Raw genomic sequence first — 21,480 nt, forward strand, 5'->3', positions numbered from 1 at the left:
TTAGTGCAAGTTTGGTTCTGGGAAGTGCTTTGGAGCTTCTTCTTGGTCCGACCTCTGAGCTGGCTGTCGCCAGCTGTCATGTAAAATCCACTTTTCATTGTATGTCACAGTCCGATTGAGAAATGGTTCATTGTTGTGTAGAATAAGAGATGACACTTCAAAATGACATTTTTTAAATTTGTGGTCAGCTCATGAGGCACCCAGGTATCAAGCTTTTTCACCTTTCCAATCTGCTTCAAATGCCAAATGTAGAATGTAGAAAGGTCGGTTTTAAGTTCTTCAGCAACTTCTTGTGTAGTTGTAAGAGGATCAGCTTCAATGAGGGGCTTCCCTGGTGACTCAGATGGTGAAGGATCTGCTTGCAATGCAGGACACCCAGGTTTGATCCCTAGGTCGGGTAGATCCCCTGGAGAAAGGAATGACTACCCACTCCAGTATTCTTGTCTGGAGAATTCCATAGACAGAGGAGCCCGGTAGGCTACAGTCCACGGGGTCCACAAAGAATCAGACACAACTCAGCAGGTAACACTTTCAGCCTTGATGATCCTCTCCATTGGTCATTCTCAACTTCTGATGGCCAGTCACTGCGCTCCTCATCTTCAAGGCTTTTGTTCCTTTGCAAAACTTCTTGAACCACCACTGCACTGTATGTTGGTTAGCAGTTCCTGGGCCAGAAGCGTCGTTCATACTGTGAGTTGTTTCTGCTGCTTTACAACCCATTTTGAACCCGGATAAGAAAATTGCTTGAATTTGCCTTTGTCTAACATCATGTCCCTAGTCTAAAATAAATATAAAATAAACAGCAAGTAATATCGTTAGCAAAAAAAACATGAAGCAACAAATACGCATTAAGATGATATATAGCATAACCACATGTATTTAAGGATGTATTACAATATCAAACAGCAAAGTTCACCAATGCAAAACTGAAGTTACTTTTGCACCAACCTAATACTATCTGTGTAGCCTTGGGAAATGGGAAAAGTAATACACAAGTCACAAAGTTGTTGATGGGTTTAATGAAATAATATAAATAAAGCCCTTAGCAGAGCTTCTCAGTAACAAGGGCCCAAGAACTGGAGCACATCTGATATTGCTCAGTTGCAGGAGAGACTGCAATACTCGCATCCACACTGACCTGTTAGGAGCTTCTTATTTAGACTTCATACACTGAATATCAGAAAATAACGTGTCCTGCCGTTTAGGTTTTTAGGTAACAGTAAAAGTGACCAAAATGATGAAGAGTTTCTGCCAGCAGCCGAGATTTCAGACTCTGACAGTGAGGAGGAAGAGGATTCCACAACCCCGCTTCCAAGGAGAACACCCAACACTGTGTCCAGGAACCTACGCTTTTCTGTGAAGTCATCCTTACAGACCCCCTCCAAGACACCAAGGAAAACTGTAAGGTTCTTTTAGGTTTATTCCCAGTGAAGCTCCTCTCTTAATTTAGAAATTGTGATGACTAAAGTCACACAACTAGTAACAGCTGGATTTTGAGAACATGTCTCTAAAATTCAAAGCTATGCCACTTGAAATATTCATAGAGGAAAGCTTCTTTTTTAGTGGTGGGGGAGAGTGTGGTGGATTTACAGTGTGTTTCAGGTGTAGAGCCCGTTGATTCAGCTATACATATATCAGTTCTTTTTCAGATTCTTTTCCCATACAGGTTATTACAGAATATTGAGTAGTGTACCTTGTGTATTCATGGAGGAAAGTTCTAAGTGAACCCTAGGACTGAAAATGGGGACGTCTGTCTGCTTTGTGTGAAACTGAGCAGAACATTGAAAGCTATTGAGAAAAGAGGGTCCTAGCGTGTCCAGATATGTTTGAAAAATGTTTGGATTAAAGTTAAATTGGTTTCACTGTCACATGACTTCTCGGGGCCTTTAACTTGTTATTGTGACCTTCCAGGAGACTATTAGCATATTAGGAAACTTTTCTTCATGAAGCATCTTGTTCCTTAGAGCAATTTAGAAATGCCTAATTAGGAGAATTTTTCTAAAGCCGATCTCCATTTCTCCATATCAAGAAAAATGTGATTGAGCTTGGGTTGAAGTCAACAAAAGACCTTTAGGGAAAGAAATCCAATTCAGCAGCCCTCAACCTTTTTGGCACCATGGACTGGTTTCATGGAAGATAGTTTTTCCATGGACTGGGTTGAGAGAGGGTGGGTGTGTGGATTTAGGGATGATTCAGGCATATCACATTTATTGTGCACTTTATTTCTATTATTATTATGTAAGATCCACCTCCAGTCATCAGGCATTAGATCCTGGAGGTTGGGAACCTCTGCAATAGATCACCTTTGGAGACCAGGCAGTCTTATATAAGGGAATAGCTCTGGTTTGATTCCATCTTCTGAGTCCCACCCAGAAGAATAGATTTAGGGTGTGGGGGGCCCTCTTTAGCATAATAAAAAAAGGTCAGAAGACAGCCTTTTTTTAAAAAAAAAATACCTTCTCAGCTTTGTTACTATTTTCCTGTTTTCTCCAAGTTAATAATGTAAAGCTGATTTGAGTCTTAAGTGCTTCTCTGCTTTTGAGAAAAGGTGCAGAGATTGTCACTTTATATCTTGGCTGGAAGCAGAGAGTTAGTAGGTGAAATGCCCCCACAACAGGGAGTGCTTTGTGAAAACCCTATGGATACTGCTGGGTAGCAGGCCTGCTCTAGTGAGCCAGTGGCAAGGAAAAGAATAGTAAAATAGGGCTGTTGGCCTAAGCTGGACAGTGACCCTGGGGTCTGGAGTGGAAAAATCTGGGGAGGTTTCTCTGGGTACTATGTAGTGAATTGTGGAAATTCTGAACTAAAGTTTGGCCATATTTTCAAAAAAGTCTAAAGGAGAATCTTTTTTAGGGATGATTTTTAAAATTTTAATCAGTAAATGCAACTCACGGGGGTGGAATAGAGGAGGATCTTATGAATCAAACCTAGTTTATGCCTTCTACTCTACCCTGTATTGGGGCAGAGTATTTAGGATTTCTTAATATTTGTCTTTCTTTTAAGATAAGTTTATTTGAAAAAGTATAAAATCCGTACTTTTATTCATTCCTTCATCAGTTCAGTTCAGTTCAGTCACTCAGTCGTGTCTGACTCTTTGTGACCCCATGAACTGCAGCACACCAGGCCTCCCTGTCCATCACCAACCCCCGGAGTCTACTCAAGTACATGTCCATTGAGTTGGTGATGCCATCCAACCATCTCATCTTCTGACACCCCTTCTTCTCCCACCTTCAATCTTTCCCAGCATCAGAGTCTTTTCAAATGACTCAGTTCTTTGCGTCAGGTGGCCAAAGTATTAGAGCTTCAGCTTCAGCATAACTCCTTCCAATGAAGATTCAGGACTGATTTCCTTTAGGATGGACTGGTTGGATCTCCTTGCAGTCCAAGGGACTCTCAAGAGTCTTCTCCAACACCACAGTTTAAAAGCATCAATTCTTCAGCACTCAGCTTTCTTTATAGTCCAACTCTCACATCCATACATGACCACTGGAAAAACCATAGCTTTGACTAGATGGACCTTTGCTGGCAAAGTAATAATGTCTCTGCTTTTCAATATGCTGTCTCTTTTGGTCATAACTTTCCTTCCAAAGAGTAAGCGTCTTTTAATTCCATGGCTGCAATCACCATCTGCAATGATTTTGGAGCCCCCCAAAATAAACTCTGTCACTATTTCCACTGTTTCCCCATTATTTGCCATGAAGTAATGGGACTAGATGCCATGATCTTAGTTTTCTGAATGTTGAGTTTTAAGCCACCTTTTTCACTCTCTTTCACTTTCATCAAGAGGCTCTTTAGTTCTTCACTTTCTGCCATGAGGGTGGTATCATCTGCATATCTGAGGTTATTGATATTTCTCCCAGCAATCTTGTTCTAGCTTGTGCTTCATCCAGCCCAGTGTTTGTCATGATGTTCAGTTCTGTTCAGTTCAGTTCATTTCAGTCACTCAGTCGTGTCCGACTCTTTGCAACCCCATGAATCACAGCACACCAGGCCTCCCTGTCCATCACCAACTCCCGGAGTTCACTCAGACTCACATCCATCAAGTCAGTGATGCCATCCAGCCATCTCATCCTCGGTCGTCCCCTTTTCCTCCTGCCCCCAATCCCTCCCAGCATCAGAGTCTTTTCCAATGAGTCAACTCTTCGCATGAAGTGGCCAAAGTAGTTTGTCATGATGTACTCTGCATATAAGTTAAATAAGCAGGGTGACAATATACAGCCTTGATGTATTCCTTTCCCGATTTGGAACCAGTCTGTTTTTCCATGTCCAGTTGCTTCATGACCTACCCGCATACAGATTTTTCAAGAAACAGGTAAGATGGTCTGGTATTCCCATCTCTTTCAGAATTTTCCAGTTTATTGTGATCCACACAGTCAAAGACTTTGGCATAGTCAATAAAGCAGATGTTTCTCTGGAACTCTCTTGCTTTTTCAGTGATCCAGTGGATGTTGGCAATTTGATCTCTGGTTCCCCTGCCTTTTCTAAATTCAGCTCAAAAATCTGGAAGTTCATGGTTCACGTACTGCTGAAGCCTGGCTTGGAGAATTTTGAGCATTACTTTACTAGTGTGTGAGATGAGTGCAATTATGCAGTAGTTTGAGCATTCTTTGGCATTGCCTTTCTTTGGGATTGGAATGAAAACTGACCTTTTCCTGTCCTGTGGCCACTGCTGAGTTTTCCAAATGTGCTGGCATATTGAGTGCAGCGCTTTCACAGCATCACCTTTTATGATTTGAAATAGCTCGACTGGAATTCCATCACCTCCACTAGATTTGTTTATAGTAATGCTTTCTATCGCCCACTTGACTTCACATTCCAGGATGTCTGGCTCTCAGTGAGTGATCATACCATTGTGATTATCTAGGTCATGAAGATCTTTTTTGTACAGTTTTTCTGTGTATTCTTGCCACCTCTTTTTAGTATCTTCTGCTTCTGTTAGGTCCATACCATTTCTTTCCATTATTGTGCCCATCTTTTCATGAAATGTTTCCATGATATCTCTACTTTTCTTGAAGAAATCTCTTAGTCTTTCCCATTCCATTGTTTTCCTCTATCAGATCTAATCCCTTGAATCTATTTCTCACTTCCACTGTATAATCATAAGGAATTTGATTTAGGTCATACCTGAATGGTCTAGTGGTTTTCCCACTTTCTTCAATTTAAGTCTGAATTTTGAAATAAGGAGTTCATGATCTGAGCCACAGTCAGCTCCCGGTCTTATTTTTGCTGACTGTATAGAACTTCTCCATCTTTGGCTACAAAGAATATAATCAATCTGATTTCAGTATTTACCATCTGGTGATGTCTATGTGTAGAGTCTTCTCTTGTGTTGTTGGAAGAGAATGTTTGCTATCACCAGTGCATTCTCTTGGCAAAACTCTATTAGCCTTTGCCCTGCTTCATTCTGTACTCCAAGGCCAAATTTCCCTGTTACTCCAGGTATTTCTTGACTTCCTACTTTTGCATTCCAGTCCCCTATAATGAAAAGGACATCTTTTTTGGGTGTTAGTTTTAGAAGGTCTTGTAGGTTCATAGAACCGTTCAACTTCAGCATTACTGGTCAGGGCATAGGCTTAGATTACCTATGTGATATTGAATGGTTTGCCATGGAAACGAACAGAGATCATTCTGTCATTTTTGAGATTGCATCCAAGTATTGCATTTTGGACTCTTTTGTTGACCATGATGGCTACTCCATTTCTTCTGAGGGATTCCTGCGCACAGTAGTAGATATAATGGTCATCTGAGTTAAATTCACCCATTCCAGTCCATTTTAGTTCACTGATTCCTAAAATGTCAATGTTCACTCTTGTCATCTTCTGTTTGACCACTTCCAATTTGTCTTGATTCACGGACCTAACATTCCAGGTTCCTATGCAATATTGTTCTTTATAGCATCGGACTTTACTTCCATCACCAGTTATATCCACAACTGGGTGTTGTTTTTGCTTTGGCTCCATCCCTTCATTCTTTCTGAAGTTATTTCTCCACTGATCTCTAGTAGCATATTGGGCACCTACTTGACCTGGGGAGTTCATCTTTCAGTGTCCTATCATTTTGCCTTTTCATACTGTTCATGGGGTTCTCAAGGCAAGAATACTGAAGTGGTTTGCCATTCCCTTCTCCAGTGGACCACATTTTGTCAGAATTCTCCACCGTGACCCGTCTGTCTTGTGTAGCCCTACATGACATGGCTCATAGTTTCATTGAGTCAGACTGAGTCAGTGTTTTCCTATCCTAATACTATATGTAAATTAGAAATAAGAAATTGTTTGGACTGTGAACAAAATGTAGGTGTAATGTGAGGGGAGAGAGGGAGAATCTTGGTACTTAATACAGGAAAAGACTAAGAGGAGTTGACTCGCTGCCTCTCTTGCTTTTATCGGATCATCACAAATCAGATTTGCTGATGCATCCTGGATGGAGTTTGCTTTGTTTTTCCCTTCTAAAATATGTTCTCTCTCTTTTAAAAATCTTTATTTTGTTTTGGAGTATTGGTGACTTACAGTGCTGTGTTAGTTTCAGGCGTACAGCAGTGATTCAGTTATAAACATCGACATAGATCCACTGTTTTTCAGATTCTTTTCCCATTTAGGTTATTACAGGATATTGAGTAGAGTTCTCTGTGCTGTACAGTAGGTCCTTGTTGATTTTCTAAATTTCCCTCTTTTGAACACAGCCTGAGCCCAGAACACCACGTGATGCCACTCCCCAGATCCGCAGCCGAAACCTGCCTGCCCAGGAGCCCACCAACATGCTGGAGGAGGCCCGGCTAAGGTGACACCGCTCTGGGGCCCCTTTCAGATAGGCCGAAACAGACCTCTGCTTTTATTCATGTGAACTGGCAGTGCTTTGTAGTCATTGTGTATATAATAACAAAGTGAAAGTCACTCAGTTGTGTCTGACTGTTTGCGACCCCATGGACTGTACAGTCCATGGAATTCTCTCAGCCAGAATACTGGGGTGGGTAGCCTTTCCCTTCTCCAGGGGATCTTCCCAAACCAGGGGTCAAACCCAGGTCTCCCACACTGCAGGCAGATTCTTTACCAGCTGAGCCACAAGGGAAGCCCAAAAATACTGGAATGGGTAGTCTATCCCTTCTCCAGCAGATCTTCCTGACCCAGGAATCCAACCGGGGTCTCCTGCATTGCACACGGATTCTTTACCAACTGAGCTATCAGGGAAGCCCAGTATATAATAAAGGTAGAGGGTAAAATGAAGGTGGATGTTTAGAAAGGAGAAACCTCTCAAGCGGTGTCTGAGTGAACTACTGTGGACAAGTTCTGGGAGGAGTCTGCAGTGCACTGCTACCCCTTTCTCAGGGACGCAAGGTCATGACACTGCTTCTCAGTTGCAGTACGTTTTAGAACTTTGTAGGGACTTTTTAAAAATAGGTGAGCCTAGATCCTGCCAGAAATCAGCTGAATCATAATCTCATGTGAGATGAGGTCTACCCACGTGATCTGGGGAAAGCTCCCAAGTAATACGTACTCTGGATTAGAACCACTGAGCTGGGTAATTTGTCTGGGTGGAGAAGGGCCAAATGAAGAGGTTTAAGAATGAAGGCATTCCCGTGGATTTGTGACTAAGGTTTCCAGTAGAAACTGTAGATAAGCCTTTTCCTTTATTACGGAGTTGATAGTAAATTGTTTCTGATGTCCTCCTTTTCTCTCATTTGCCACTACTGTAGGCTGCATGTTTCTGCTGTACCCGAGTCTCTTCCCTATCGGGAACAGGAATTCCAAGACATTTACAACTTTGTGGAAAGCAAACTCGTTGACCGCACTGGAGGGTGAGTTGTGTTGAGGTGGAGCAGAATGGTCAGGAGGCCCCTGCTAGTGTACCACCATAGGTGCAGTTCAACCAAGCAGTCTTTCCCTAGTGTTGGAAAAACAGGCAAGCTCACTGCTGAAGCAGCTTTTGTTATCAGAATATTTCTATAGAAATTTTGTCTTACACAGAAAATGACTCTGGCCTTTTGGGGGAGGCATTTTGCATACAGCATTGCTTATGGAATGAGTGACTGTATATAAACAGGTCCTGCTCTAATCAGCTTCCAAAAATGACCCTTACTCCTCCCACCTCCACATTTCAGGGGTCTCTGTCCTTCCTTCAGCATACCTCCTCATACTCATAACTGACGATAGTGTGACGCAGCTACACAGACCTAGTCGGGGTCTTCTCCTCTCGCCCCAGGTGCATGTACATCTCCGGGGTCCCTGGGACAGGGAAGACTGCCACTGTGCACGAGGTGATACGTTGCCTGCAGCAGGCGGCCCAAGCCAATGAAGTTCCTCCCTTTCAATATGTTGAGGTCAATGGCATGAAGCTGACAGAACCCCACCAAGTCTACGTGCAAATCTTGCAGGTGAGCAGAGCTTGTTGGGCTTTCTTGGTTTATTTTGTTTTGGTTTGGGGTGTTTTTTTTGGTCAAGCAGCTTGCGGGATCCTAGTTCCCCAACCAGGGATTCAACCCAGGCCCTCAGCAGTGAAAGTGCAGAGAGTCTCAGCCACTGGATTGCCAGGGAATTCCGATTTGGGCTTTTTGGAAAATATCGTTTCTGGGAGGCACATGGGAAGGGAAAGGTTTAGTTAGTTTTGTGCATATAATATGTTTTCAGCTTGCCATATGTGTAGCAGTAGAAAGGGCAAAGAAGGCAGAATTCATGCCCTCAAGGACCTTGAAGTCTGGGAGCTAGTACTTATCAGGAGGGTGAAAACCATTTGTATACAGCAGGCATGGCAGTACACTGGAAAAGGGTCGGCTGGACTTTGAGTCTCACTCTTTGACTCACTAGCTGCTGTCCCGGAACAAGTAATGTCCAGTGATGATTCTGGAGGGGCTTCTGGGATTGGTCTGTGGCTTGTGTGCATTTCAGACACAATTTATGTCTCTTGTGGCCTTCTCCTCCCGGTGGAAGGCAGAGGGTAAGATACTGAAGTCCTCAGGCTAAATAGCTTCCTCTTTAGGCGGATTTAACTTTAAACTCTTAAAAGGGGAGTCAGATCCTTAGAGTGTACCACTCCCATTCTTTTCCCCTCACTGCAGAAGCTGACAGGTAAAAGGGCAACAGCTAACCACGCAGCAGAACTGCTGGCCGAGCGATTCTGCACTCAAGCGTCCTCTCAGGAGACCACCGTGCTGCTTGTGGATGAGGTGAGAAGGCGCCCACGGGAGGACCGGAGTGGCTCTGGACTGAGGTTCGGGAGCAGATACAAGGCAGGAGGGAAGTCCTGGCTCCCTTCTCCTTCACTTGGGCACATTCTCTGTTGGGGGTGGGGAGGCATGTGTCCATCGACATCCTTGCTGCTCAGGTGGTGTGACCTGAGGGCACCTGCTGCTGAAGCCGTGGTAACCGGCTTCCCTCTGGGGGCCCCGGCTCATTCTCTGTGGTTGACCCTGCGTCTCTCTCCGTTTCCTGGCAGCTTGACCTTCTGTGGACCCAGAAACAAGACGTAATGTACAATCTCTTTGACTGGCCCACTCACAAGGAGGCCCGCCTTGTGGTCCTGACCATTGCTAACACCATGGATCTGCCAGAGCGCATCATGATGAACCGGGTGTCCAGCCGACTGGTAGGGCCATTCTCGAGCTGTTCTTACAGTCCCAGAAGCTGGGCCAAGGAGTTCTGCAAAAGTGAATACATAGGAATCTAAAATAGATGGGGAAAGTAAGACGTGTGATTTCTGAAATTCTGGTAATTTCTACATTAGAATTAAATATGTCACCATTGCATGGCTTTCTGCAAATGTATCTTCTTGGGCTTCTTCTACTACCTCTGCACTCAAACTGCACAGAGCACTAAACGTTTAATTATTTTAAAAACTATTTAAGTGCTTAGTCCTTGGCAGGCAGTGTTAGATGCATGGAATATGGCAGTGAACAGGGCAGACCCGGTCTCTGGCCTTGTGGACCTTGTGGTTCAGCAGAAGTGAAACCAGACACTCAGCCGATGTTATAGAGCCAAAGATCCTCTCTAGCTGTGACAAGAGCACCTCTGCTCAGATCTACTAGTAAATGATTCCGGTAGAATAAAGTTTCTTTTAAACTAAATGGAAAAATCATTGAGAACTACTGCCCTACAGGGTCCCACAGGCCATTGTCAGTAACAAAAGGAGCAGGAAGCAGTGGTAGTCCTGGGATGAAATGTGTAAATTGTTATCTGAGACTTGGTTTGGGGGATTTGCAAGTGGCTTTCCACCAGGACTGTCCCGAGTGGGAAATCCATGAACTTGTTCCTCTGTCATCTTGGCTCTCCAGGGTCTAACCAGGATGTGCTTCCAGCCCTATACTCACAGCCAGCTGCAGCAGATCCTGCTGTCCCGACTCAGACACGTAAAGGTTTTTGAGGATGATACCATCCAGCTGGCAGCCAGGAAGGTAAGTCACCTTTGGGACGCCCCTAGCCACACTGACAGTGTTTGCTGACTACCTGCCCATGTCAGGCCCTAGGCTGGGTGCTCTGGAGGTGAAGAAAAAATTAGGAAGTCCTATAAAAACAAATTCCAGAAAATAGAAACAAAATTCTGAAAAATTCCTTAAGCTTCTTATTGTAGGATTAATTATTAAAAGGCTCTGAGTATGATGGGCTTATAGATATATAGATAGATAGATAGATAGATAGATAGATAGATAGATAGATAGATATACACGAAGATTAATTGATTCAGTGTTTTGTATGATTAAAGAGCAACATAGGCAATGAGGTAGACAAACCTGGTTTGAACACTAATAGGTATGTGGCAAGTTATAGAAAAGTTACTTTAAAACTTCTGGGCTCCAGTTTTCTTCTGAAAAATGGGAATGATAAGAGCTATGTCATAGGGTCATTGTGGGAATTAAATGAGACCGTGTCTGTAATGTGCCTAGCAGCGTGCATGCTCTGTGGTGGGTATGTATGACATGTGGCATTCTCCCACTTGAGGCGCACTGGGAGAATGCCAACTGAGATTCCACCAAGAGTTCTCCAAGGCTGCTGAGGAACAAAGCAGGTTAAACGTCTACCTGGGGCTGAACAAAAGAAACCACACAGCCACAGTATTTCAGCACTTAAAAGAATTGTAAACTTATGTCTAGTTTCTTGCCAGAAACAATGTGAATTCTGAATGGTTATAGCAGCAACACATGTCTATAACATGTGCTCAGAGCTGAGCACTCTAAGTATTAGGGTCACCAGAGAGCCAGATATGGTGTTTATCTCCAAGCTATGCTTTCCAGGAGAGAGAGCCTCAAAGTTACTCTCTACCCCCGCTGTTGGGTAGAGTTTCTCCACCCCTCAGTTCAGTTCTGTTGCTCAGTCATGTCCTACTCTTCGCAAACCCATGGACTGCAGCATGCCAGGCTTCCCTGTCCATCACCAATTCCCAGGCTTGCTCAAACTCATGGCCATCGCATCAGTGATGCCATCCAACCATCTCATCCTTTGTGGTCCCCTTCTCCTCCTGCCTTCAGTCTTTCCCAGCATCAGGGTCTTTTCCAATGAGTCAGTTCTTTGCATCAGGTGGCCAAAGTATTGGAGCTTCAGCATCAGTCGTTCCAATGAATATTAAGTACTGGTTTCTTTTAGGACTGACTGGTTTGATCTCCTTGCTGTCCAAGGGACTCTGAAGAGTCTACTCCAACACCACAGTTCAAAAGCATCAATTCTATCCCTGTAGTCATACAATTTCTGAAAGTTCTTTTTCCCCCTATGAATTGCCCTTTTATATACCATCCTACTTATTTGAGGTTTTCTTCCTTTGACCAGGGGAGGTGGGCTGGAGTCAGGGAGGGTGGAGGTCTTCAAATTCAGTATGCAGATAGTAACTGTCTCTATTTAGTAAGGGACATCCCCTTCTTGGCAACAGTTGCTAGTGTTCCAGGTCGATAAACTTTATGTTTCCTTGAGAATAAATTTCTGGTCTCCTGCCATGGTATAAGTGGGATAATCTCCAGGGCAGAGAGTTTTATGGAAACAGCACAAATTACCAAGGCATAACATTTTCTCACAGAGCCCTCAGTTGCTCTAATGTTCACCCAACAGCCTGAAATGGGGCAGAGGCCTAGGCAAGGGTCAGCAAACTCCTTTTGTGAATGGCCAGTAGTAAATGTTTTAGGTTTTGTGGGCCATAATGGTCTGTTACCACTATTCAGTCCTGCCCTTATATTGTGAAAGCAGCCAGGTAAACAAATGTGCAAAGCTGTGTTCCAATAAAACTTTATTTACGAAAACATGTGGCAGGCCATAGTTTGCTAACTCCTAATCTAGGGCACCCGTTTCTTAACTTTCAACCAGTCCTCCTCATTTTAGACAAATTTGCCCCTTTACCCCCAGTTCCAGTACCACTAACAATTTGAGTGTTTTGAAGATTTTTAGTGTAGCTTTAGGTTTGTTCTTGGATTCCTCACTACTGATTCAGGACTGGGCTTTCTACAGTCAGCTAAGTCAGCCATTACTACCCTGCCACCTCTTTCTAACATTCAGAATTATATTGTTTACTGCTCTCCAGTTGCTTGCTTATTTAGGGGTCTTGGTCTTTAAGTAATGTTTCTGAAGGCTTCAAATTTGGCTGCTGTTTTTACCCAAAACTCTTGCCTGTAATTTCAAACCTCTCTTTTGTTCCTTAACATAAAAAGAAACATACCTATATTGTTTATCTTGTAGTTACGATATCTGACGTCTTTGTGAGTTTACTTCTCTTACTTCTATAAACAAGGTCGCGTCTATATGGCCTTGTTTCCTTGTTTCTTGTGTTTTGCTCCTTGGAGCTTTATCTGGAAGTTGATTGAGGCCTGGGTTGAACTTGAATTCATTTAGTTTGGTTTGTGCTTCTGTCAGTTACCAAGGGGCACTGCCAACTGGGGCCACTTTTAAACAAAATTCTCCACTGAGGGTTTTTAGGACTGCAGATTTGGACTGCAGAGCCCCATGAGGGCTTGTGGTTCAAAGAAAGACTCAGAGGGCTTTTCCCCCCTTACACCTCTTCATACCAAAGTCACACAGGCCGTTTTTCTTGCCATCCCTTCTGCAGGAAGAGTGTCACTCACCCTCATACTGGGGGTGTGGTGGTGTCTGGACCCCAAGTTTATACAAGGTCTTCTCAGATTCCATGTTTGGTGGCCCAAGCTTTTTCTTTTGACTCCCTCGCACCAGCAGCAGTCAAAAAGAGTGCTTATGGTCACCAAGACTCATGCCCTTGGAGGGGGAACTGCTTTGGGTGTTTTCTTGCTTCCCAGGGTCCTCTGCCCACTCTGATTCTAGGCCTCTGCAGCAGCCCTTGAGTCCTTGCTATTATCCACTGTGTGGAGCTGCTTCACATGAGGGAAGGAGGAAAGATAGGGAGGAAACACCCCCAGGATATCCTCACCAGCTGAATATGGGGGATTAGAAGGAGGGAATAATATACACTGCTGTTCATATTTCTGTCTTGGGTCACTGGAAGAGTGACCCAAAAGTACTTTGAATGTCTTATAATTTAATTTTGAAAACAGAAAGAAGAAAACATAAAAACTCCTATAATCCCACTTCCCAGAAATAACTCTTTTTTTTTTTTTTTTTTTTAGAAATAACTCTTTTTAATGTCCTAGTTTGGTGTTTGTGTGTATACCTATATAATTTGCTTTTCTGTTGTTTAATCTTATCACTTTATTTTTGATTTGTTTCAGTATTTATTTGTTTGTTTGGTTTTGCTGCCTCTTCATTGTAGCACACAGGATCTTTACTTGCAACATGTGAACACTTAGTTGTGGCATGTGGGATCCAGTTCCGCAGCCAGAGGTGGAACCCCGGGCTCCCTGCATTGGGAGCACAGAGTTTTAGCCACTGGACCACCAGAGAATTCCCTACAGTTTGCTTTTTTAAACCTGATGTTGTATAAATTTTGGAAGAAAATATTTTTTGGGGGGGATACCATCAGACAGGATGTCATCGCCTGCAGTGGTTGTTAGGCAAATGACAGTGTTGCTGGCAAGCACTGGGAATACAGAAGCAGGGGTCCCTGCAGACAGTGCTGAGTCCAGGAGTTCCCTCAGTGCAATTTAAAATGCAAGGGCCCTCCTCTGCCACCTCGGGAGAGAGTATAGGCTTCCCCGGGAAGGGAGCCCAGGAGCCCCTCAGCCCCAGTGCACATGGAAGGGCAGGCACAGAAGTGCAGCCGTCGGCATGGGGGATCGGTCTGATTCATCTAATCACGGATTCCTCTGGGTCCTCCAGTTTCATGGCTTCATTCCCTCTTGATTCTGGTTCATTTAGCCATTGGCCAGGTGGTTTCCAAAACTGACCACGTGCTATGAGCCTCAGGCTCTGGCAAAACAGGCTCCACTTCAGTCTCTTGGCTTTTTCTCTTTATGCAAGGAACAGACCCTTGTTTTTCCAGATGGTTCAATAATAATCTTGGGCCAGGGGTCTCTTCTTGTAGATTTCTTCATTTCTCTATTATTAAATACAGCTGAGAATTTCTGCCTTTTCCATTCTGGAATTATCTGTAAGGCCAAGACAAAGGTGTGGACTCGGGGAAGAGTTCTAGACACAGTATGATAATTTACAGTGTACCTGGGCTCCCACCAGGTTCCCAGCAAGCGGTAAGTACTTAATTTCAGGCTTAAGTCCATTCGTCTTTATTGAATTTGCTGCAATGTTGCTTCAGTTCCATGCCCAAGAGGTATGTGGGATCTTAACTCCCTGACCAGGGATCGAACACTCGCCCCATGCATTGGAAGGTGAAGTCGTAACCACTGGACCACCGGGAGAGTCCCCCTACCTTTCCTTTTTAGCTGAACACAGAACCAGTTGGTTTTTCTCATGGATTGAGAAGACAAGGGGATCTCAAGGAATAAAATATTGCCTCTTGTAGGTAGCAGCCCTCTCTGGAGATGCACGACGCTGCCTGGACATTTGTAGGCGTGCCACAGAGATCTGTGAGTTCTCCTGCCAGAAGCCCGACTGCCCTGGCCTGGTTACTACAGCCCATTTACTAGAAGCCATAGATGAGATGTTTTCATCATCATATATCACTGCCATCAAGTAAGACCCTTCTGCCTCCTGACTCCCCACCTCCGTCGGAGGACGCTGAAGAGGGCCACGGAAGCATGTTCTCCTTTCAAAGCTTTCACTCATTCAGCCTGCATTTACTGACAATGCTGTTCTTTTTCTTCAGGGGCGTAGTCTAGTCAGAGAGACAGAAATGTAATCCTAGTGTGATATATTGAGTTACACTATAGGTGTTTATGAAGTAGAGTGCTGTGGAAATAAGATCGAAGTAGCTATTCTCTAACTTTGAATGATGTACTCAGCCATGTAATGGGACTGCTGGTACCTGTCCAGATATACTTGCTGTGTCCCCCATACCTCCAAAGTGGTATTTTTCATATCATTTTGAGACTTTAGGGGGGAAGGGGAATCCTTGCCAAATAATACAGGAACATAGGAGGAAACAGTTCCAAGTTTTTTCCTGTCTCTTCTCTAAAGACACAGAATATCTTTATTTGACTTTTCTCCAAGTTGGTGGTACAGGAAGTCCCCTACATACACATAAGTTCCGTTCTGAGAGTGCGTTCATAAGTCCAACGAAGTTAGCCCAGGTACCCAACTAACACAATTGGCTATATAGTACTGTACTGTAATAGGTTTATAATATTTTCACATAAATAATACATAAAAAACAACAACACAAAATAAGGAAAACATTTTTTCATTTTACAAAAGTATACAGTACAGTTCAACACCTGGCATACAGGAGCTGGCAACCAGTGCAGGCAAGAAGAGTTACTGACTAGAGCAGGAAGAGGTGGTGGGAGATGGTAGAGCTGAACCATCATCAGCAATAGGAGATGGAGGGCAAGCTACCACTTTACTCACCCTGAGGTTGACGGCACAGGTTCCGGTTCCTTGCTGGACCCAGGTGCACGTTCGTATCTTTGAAGGTTCACATGTTTACTGTGCAGCCACTTTGGAGAATTCACATTTCCTCATTTTCTTTAAGAAATTCCTCCATTCTGGAACAGAGCTTCCTGAGAGCCATCCTTGCAGAGTTCCGTCGATCAGGACTGGAGGAAGCAACATTTCAACAGGTGATTGATCTGTTTTTCAAAAATCCTAGATTTTGCTCTGGTGCCTTTAAAATACGTGGGGATATCAAATCAGCTCATTTTTATTGAGCTGGTATATTGAAAATAAAACCATATTGAATTGCATGAGAAGAGACCTATAGCAAATGATTTCTGCATATGAGATTGAAGCTTTACTATGTGCCAGATACTTTTATGCAAGTGGGAGATTCACAGGTGAACAAAAGTTACTGCCCCGATACAGTTTATGGTATAGTGGGAGGCATGGCTCTCAGAACAAGCCTTGTTTAAAAACAAAGACCAATCCAAATGCTCTGAGCATAATTTCAATTATATCAAGTAAAGGAATCATTAGGGCTCATCCCTTAGTGAGCCGGGGGCCTCCCACTTATTCTACACCTCTCATGTCTCTTCACCTTGCCACACTAGAGTCAAGTTCAATAGGGTCTTCTTTCCCCGCTGATTCTGCCGAGCCCATTCCCTTGGCTGTGGTTTTGATGGATAGTAGGTAGAGACAGTGGGAATCTCTCATCCATTCGTGTGAGTCACTAATGAGATGACAAGGCATTTTGGCTATCTTAAGAGAGTCATGGTTACTTCCTGCCATTTACCAGTGCTTCATGGAATTTCTTCACTTTGACATTCAGAGCACTGGGCAGAAATCACATCGCATCAACACCTGCCTCAGGCCTTCGCTATGCTTTGTTTTAATTAAACAGTAGGATTCCCCTGGTCTGCACCAGTTCTAAGTTGGCTTCTAGGCACTGGCGGAGGCGAGGTTTGTTTGAAACTGGTGTGCATAGGTACTGGGCTGCCTTTGAAGATGAATTATCAAAGATGTTTGAGTATATACCCAGCAGTTTGTATGTCTTATGTGTATATTTTAGATAAATAGAGAAGTCAGGAAAACATTTCCTTCCAGCTTTTCTGCCGGGGACCAGCCCCGGTGGATCCAGGGTGATTCAAAGGTGGGGGGACGGCATCGGCGTCTTTGGAAAAATACATATTTAATTACAGATATAGAGAGAGATTAGAAACGGATAGTATAGTAAGAGATAGTGTAGTGGAGAAAAGGAGGCTGAATCCAGATGGGAATTCAGCCAGAGAAACGGGAGCAAGAAAGAAACGACATGGTGGAATCAGTCTTTCCGGAAACTGATCCGATTTCTTTATTTTGGGGTTTGCTTATATACCTTTTGTTACACATAGGGATGAATACAGAGTCACCCGGGGGTCTTAGGGATATTACATCATCTTCTGGCCATGAGTAAGACCTGCTGACATTCTATGATCCTTTCTGATAACCAAAAACCTTATTTCCTCCAAAGATGCTTTTTCTTAAACCAGGCACCACCCTCCAGATAAAGTTGCATTCCTATAGGGTGAGGGTGTAGTGAGTTACAATCAAGAAAGGAATTTATTTAACCCAAGGTAAACAGGATTAATCTTAAAGGTTAATACTTATTTCTCCTATATGTTAGTTATATTCATTATAAGGGCAGGGAATATGGAGATTTAGCAGCAAACATCAGCCCAACAAATGAAAATCCTTTTACCAATGTTCCCCTTAAGATCTATTTAGTCTTAAGATAGTGTACAGTTTTACATAACAAAGACACAGTGATTTATAACAAAGCACAGTGATCTATTACAAAAGAGAAAATCCATTAACTCAAAAAGTCTAGTATTGCTAACATCAAAAACTACTATATTTCCTTTTCTATATTCCAAATACATTGATTAATATGTTCCCAGGTGCCTAAGGATATGGAGGCCTGGTGGCAATCATTGACTCAACAATGAGAAAAGCCCTATGCTAATTAAGACTCTCAAAATACTCCAGAACTCTCTGTGCTGTTTGTGGTTGAGAGGTAGTAAACAATCATGTGCGTAGTGGCAGGAGTATGGATAATCCTGTCACACAGGCTAGTCTGTCAGCAGAGAGGTTTGACCTGAGACATCCTTGTCCCACCCAGGGCAGGGAATTAGCAGCAATTATTGACACAATAAATGAAAAACCCTTCACCAATATAATTCCTAACCAACCCACTATACTAATAATTTCTATCTCCCCAAAAGAATTTGCCTTTAGTAAGTCTAAAACATCTCGTGCCTCTCAGGTTGGGAGGCTGTAAACAATCACATGTGGCTGGACGAACCTATACAAGCGGGCTAGATAACCTTCAGAGGAGTCCCTAAGCTGAAACACTCTTGTCACGCCCAGGAATTTTTATTGCCTTGGAGCTGCACGTTTACTCCTTCTCCAAGAGAAACGGTTATGGGGGAGAGCCCCCTGTAAAGTCAGAGGCATAGGTGAGAGCATAGAACAGACTCTGGTTTGGGGGTTAGATGCTCGGGAACAGGGGGTTTCCTGAGGCTTGATCACGCCTTTGTGTATGCCAAGCCTCCTTCCTCATGACCTTTGCCATGGGCGGAGTTCCTCACGCTGGTCCCCAACACTTTTCTTCATTTCTTTATGTTTGGCTGCTCTGGGTCTTCATTGCTACTCTTGGGTTTGCTCTTGCGGCGAGCAGGGGCTACTCTTTGTGGCGGTGCTTGGGCTTCTCATCGTGGTAGCATCTTCTGTTCCGAGAGCACAGGCTCTCGGTTTGCAGGCTCAGTAGTTGCGGTGCGTGGGCTTAGCTGCCCTGAGGCATGGGGAATCTTTCTGAACCAGGGATTGAACCCGTGTCCCCTGCGTTGGCAGGTGGGCTCTTCGCTGGACCACCGGGGAAGTCCTGAATTCTGTTTTTAAATATTTAGTTGCTAATCATGTTTTGCCTGTTACTGGTTTTCTAAAGCCTGAGACAGCTCTTCTGCAGAGGGTCCTGTATTCTCTCTGGACTTTTGACTTTTCCAAGGGTCATACCTTGGCACTTGCTCACTGTTTCTGCCAAGGAAAAATGCCTGTATAGCAAAATTTGACTTGAATTATGACAATCTCAATTGGAACCATCAGCCCCTGGAGATGAGGACTGTTTGTACAGCTGTGACAGTTACTAGGCATTTCATATCTATTAACTTATGAGGAATATCATATATTTAATAGATAAAACTGAAGCTTAAAAGAAATAACTGGCCCAGTTTGCTTATTTAGGTAATTGGTAGAACCAGGGTTCAGACCTGCTATTTTCTGATCCTGAGGCCAATACTACATTCTGTCCCTGTCTTTTCATCCCAGTGGGGTACCCCTTGGTTCCCTTCTGGGGTCCTGAGTATCCTGGAAAAGAAGTGTCTCAGTTTCCCAAAAGAAGAAATAATGATTGGATACAGGACTACCTTTCTGACTAGCTGACCTCAGGTTTGCTTTTTGTTTCTAGGTATACATTCAACACTTGGCGCTGTGCAGGATGGAGGGCCTCCCGTACCCCACCATGTCAGAGACGATGGCAGTGTGCTCGCGCCTGGGTGCCTGCCGCCTCCTCCTCGTGGAGCCTAGTAGGAATGATGTGCTCCTCCGGGTGCGGCTCAACGTCAGCCAGGATGATGTGCTGTACGCTCTGAAAGAGGAGTGAAGGGCTTCACAAGGAAGGACTGGGATCTGTTTTCAAGGCGCCCTATTTCGTTTTTCTAAGCACATGGAATCATTGTAGCAAAATATGGAAATGGCTGTCATGTATTTTGGGATTTTCCATTAAATCATTTACATTTCTGGGGTGTTTGGGAAGTTTTATAGTCATTATAAATATCAAATTATAAAACCACACACCATCCTTCCTATAGTAGGCCCTCTCTCTGGCTTTTCTTTCTGTTAGTAGCCCTGCCATTTATTTAATGGTAACATACCATATATATAAATACATGCACATAATTACTATATGTATATAAAATAGTTCCAGGAGAGTAAGGAATTAGTTATATTGGTTGCCTCTGAGATGGCTACCTTCAGGGTTAGAGGAAGACCTTCATTGTATGTCATTATGTTTCTTTTAACTTTTGAACAATGTGAGCGTAACTTACTTAGCGTATAAAAAAGAACTGCTGAAAATAATATCAGTAATAAATAATCCCTAGCAACAAATAACTAGAAAATGGAATTTTTAAAAAGGTACCATCTGTCATTAAAAAAATCTTTAAAAATTACTTAGATGGCACAAAAAATTAAGGAACCTAGAAATAAATCTATTAACAATAAAGAGAGAATCTCAATTAATAATTTAAATATAAATAAATTCCAATTAAAATCTTGGTAGGGCTTTTTGTATAACTTTGCAAGTTAATTCTGATAAACCAACAACTGAACAAACTGACATCTAAAAACCTCATGTCAGGTACTGAGGAAAACACATCATCCATGTCATAGTCCTGCCAGAAATGTTTGCTGTGAACCTACTGCTAAAAAGAATTATCAGGGAAATCAAAATTTACCTAATAAAAGGAGCTAAATAGCTAAGTAGATGTAAGGACTTTGATTGGGTCATGGATTTAAAACATTAATACAGTTATAAGCATTATTATGGACTGTATTCATATTAGGTAATAGGATTATGTAAATGTCAAGTTTTATGAGTGACAAATTATTGTGGTTGTGTAGAAGAATGTCCTTAGGAGAATCATGATAAGGCACTGAGTGAAATATAACATCTGCAACTGACACACATGCATATATTTAAAACTGCATGTAATGGACTAAGGGTCAGTATCAGAATAAAGTATTTTACAATAAGAAAAAGGGAAAATGGGTAAATCAGGCATCCACAGAATAAGAAATATGAATGGCTAACAAATTAGAAACATAGTAAAAGACGCCTGCAAGTCAAAACACTTTCATATCTATTAAAAAATCTTTCCATGGTGATATGGAACAATTCGAACCCAAATGCCTCTTTGATATAAGTGTAAACTAGGACAACTGCACTGGAGATGATTTGGTAATATTTAATCTATAAAGTCCTATTTAGCCAGCAATTCCACTGCTAGAAATACACCCTAGAGAAACATACATATACACAAGGAATGTATAAGAACACCCATAGCACTGTAATGGCAAGCCATTGGAAAAGTGAATTATTTTCATACTATGAGATCCCATACAGAAATGAAAAGATCAATGGATGAAGCTTAAAACCAAGGTTGAGTATAAAAAGGAGTTAAGGAAAAATATGTGCAGGCAGTGATAATGACACAATGTTAAAGCTAGCAAAACAGTACAATATGTCTACCAGCAATAGTAATGCTCAGGAATGATAAACACCAAAATCAGGAGATTTTATCTGTTTGGGAAAGGGTTGCAACATGAGAGGTGGACAGGTAGCTTCAACTATATTTCTCAAACAAGTGCCCATGTATTTAACTCACACAAGAAATAGAAACCGTTGAGTACCTACTATGTACCATGCACTGCTCTAGATAAAGCACAAAAACTGCTTTTAAGTAGCTTGCATTCTAGTGCATGTTAAATATTGTACACTTTTCAATGTCTTAAATATTTCATT

At 42.8% G+C, this 21,480-nt stretch overlaps 1 protein-coding gene and 1 long non-coding RNA gene across 2 annotated transcripts in view; one reads left to right on the forward strand and one right to left on the reverse strand.

Annotated features, from left to right (window-relative positions):
- Positions 1 to 19,702, forward strand: part of ORC1 (origin recognition complex subunit 1) — a 36,490-nt gene extending 16,788 nt beyond the window's left edge. The window contains exons 9-18 of the mRNA XM_040231139.1: positions 1,206 to 1,401; positions 6,680 to 6,777; positions 7,691 to 7,792; positions 8,197 to 8,368; positions 9,050 to 9,157; positions 9,427 to 9,576; positions 10,262 to 10,381; positions 14,833 to 15,002; positions 15,961 to 16,048; positions 19,366 to 19,702. Of these exons, the coding sequence (XP_040087073.1) occupies positions 1,206 to 1,401; positions 6,680 to 6,777; positions 7,691 to 7,792; positions 8,197 to 8,368; positions 9,050 to 9,157; positions 9,427 to 9,576; positions 10,262 to 10,381; positions 14,833 to 15,002; positions 15,961 to 16,048; positions 19,366 to 19,560 (1,399 nt within the window). The 3' untranslated portion in view covers positions 19,561 to 19,702. The remainder of the gene's footprint in view (positions 1 to 1,205; positions 1,402 to 6,679; positions 6,778 to 7,690; positions 7,793 to 8,196; positions 8,369 to 9,049; positions 9,158 to 9,426; positions 9,577 to 10,261; positions 10,382 to 14,832; positions 15,003 to 15,960; positions 16,049 to 19,365) is intronic.
- LOC120856157 lies at positions 7,907 to 16,024 on the reverse strand. The gene is made up of 2 exons (XR_005719399.1): positions 15,837 to 16,024; positions 7,907 to 9,435 (listed from the first exon to the last, which is right to left on the reverse strand). It is a non-coding gene; the product is annotated as an uncharacterized LOC120856157 (long non-coding RNA).
- Positions 19,703 to 21,480: the final 1,778 nt, after the last annotated feature.

Source organism: Oryx dammah, unplaced genomic scaffold (assembly GCF_014754425.2).
Source record: "Oryx dammah isolate SB20612 unplaced genomic scaffold, SCBI_Odam_1.1 HiC_scaffold_28, whole genome shotgun sequence".
Lineage (NCBI taxonomy): Eukaryota > Metazoa > Chordata > Mammalia > Artiodactyla > Bovidae > Oryx > Oryx dammah.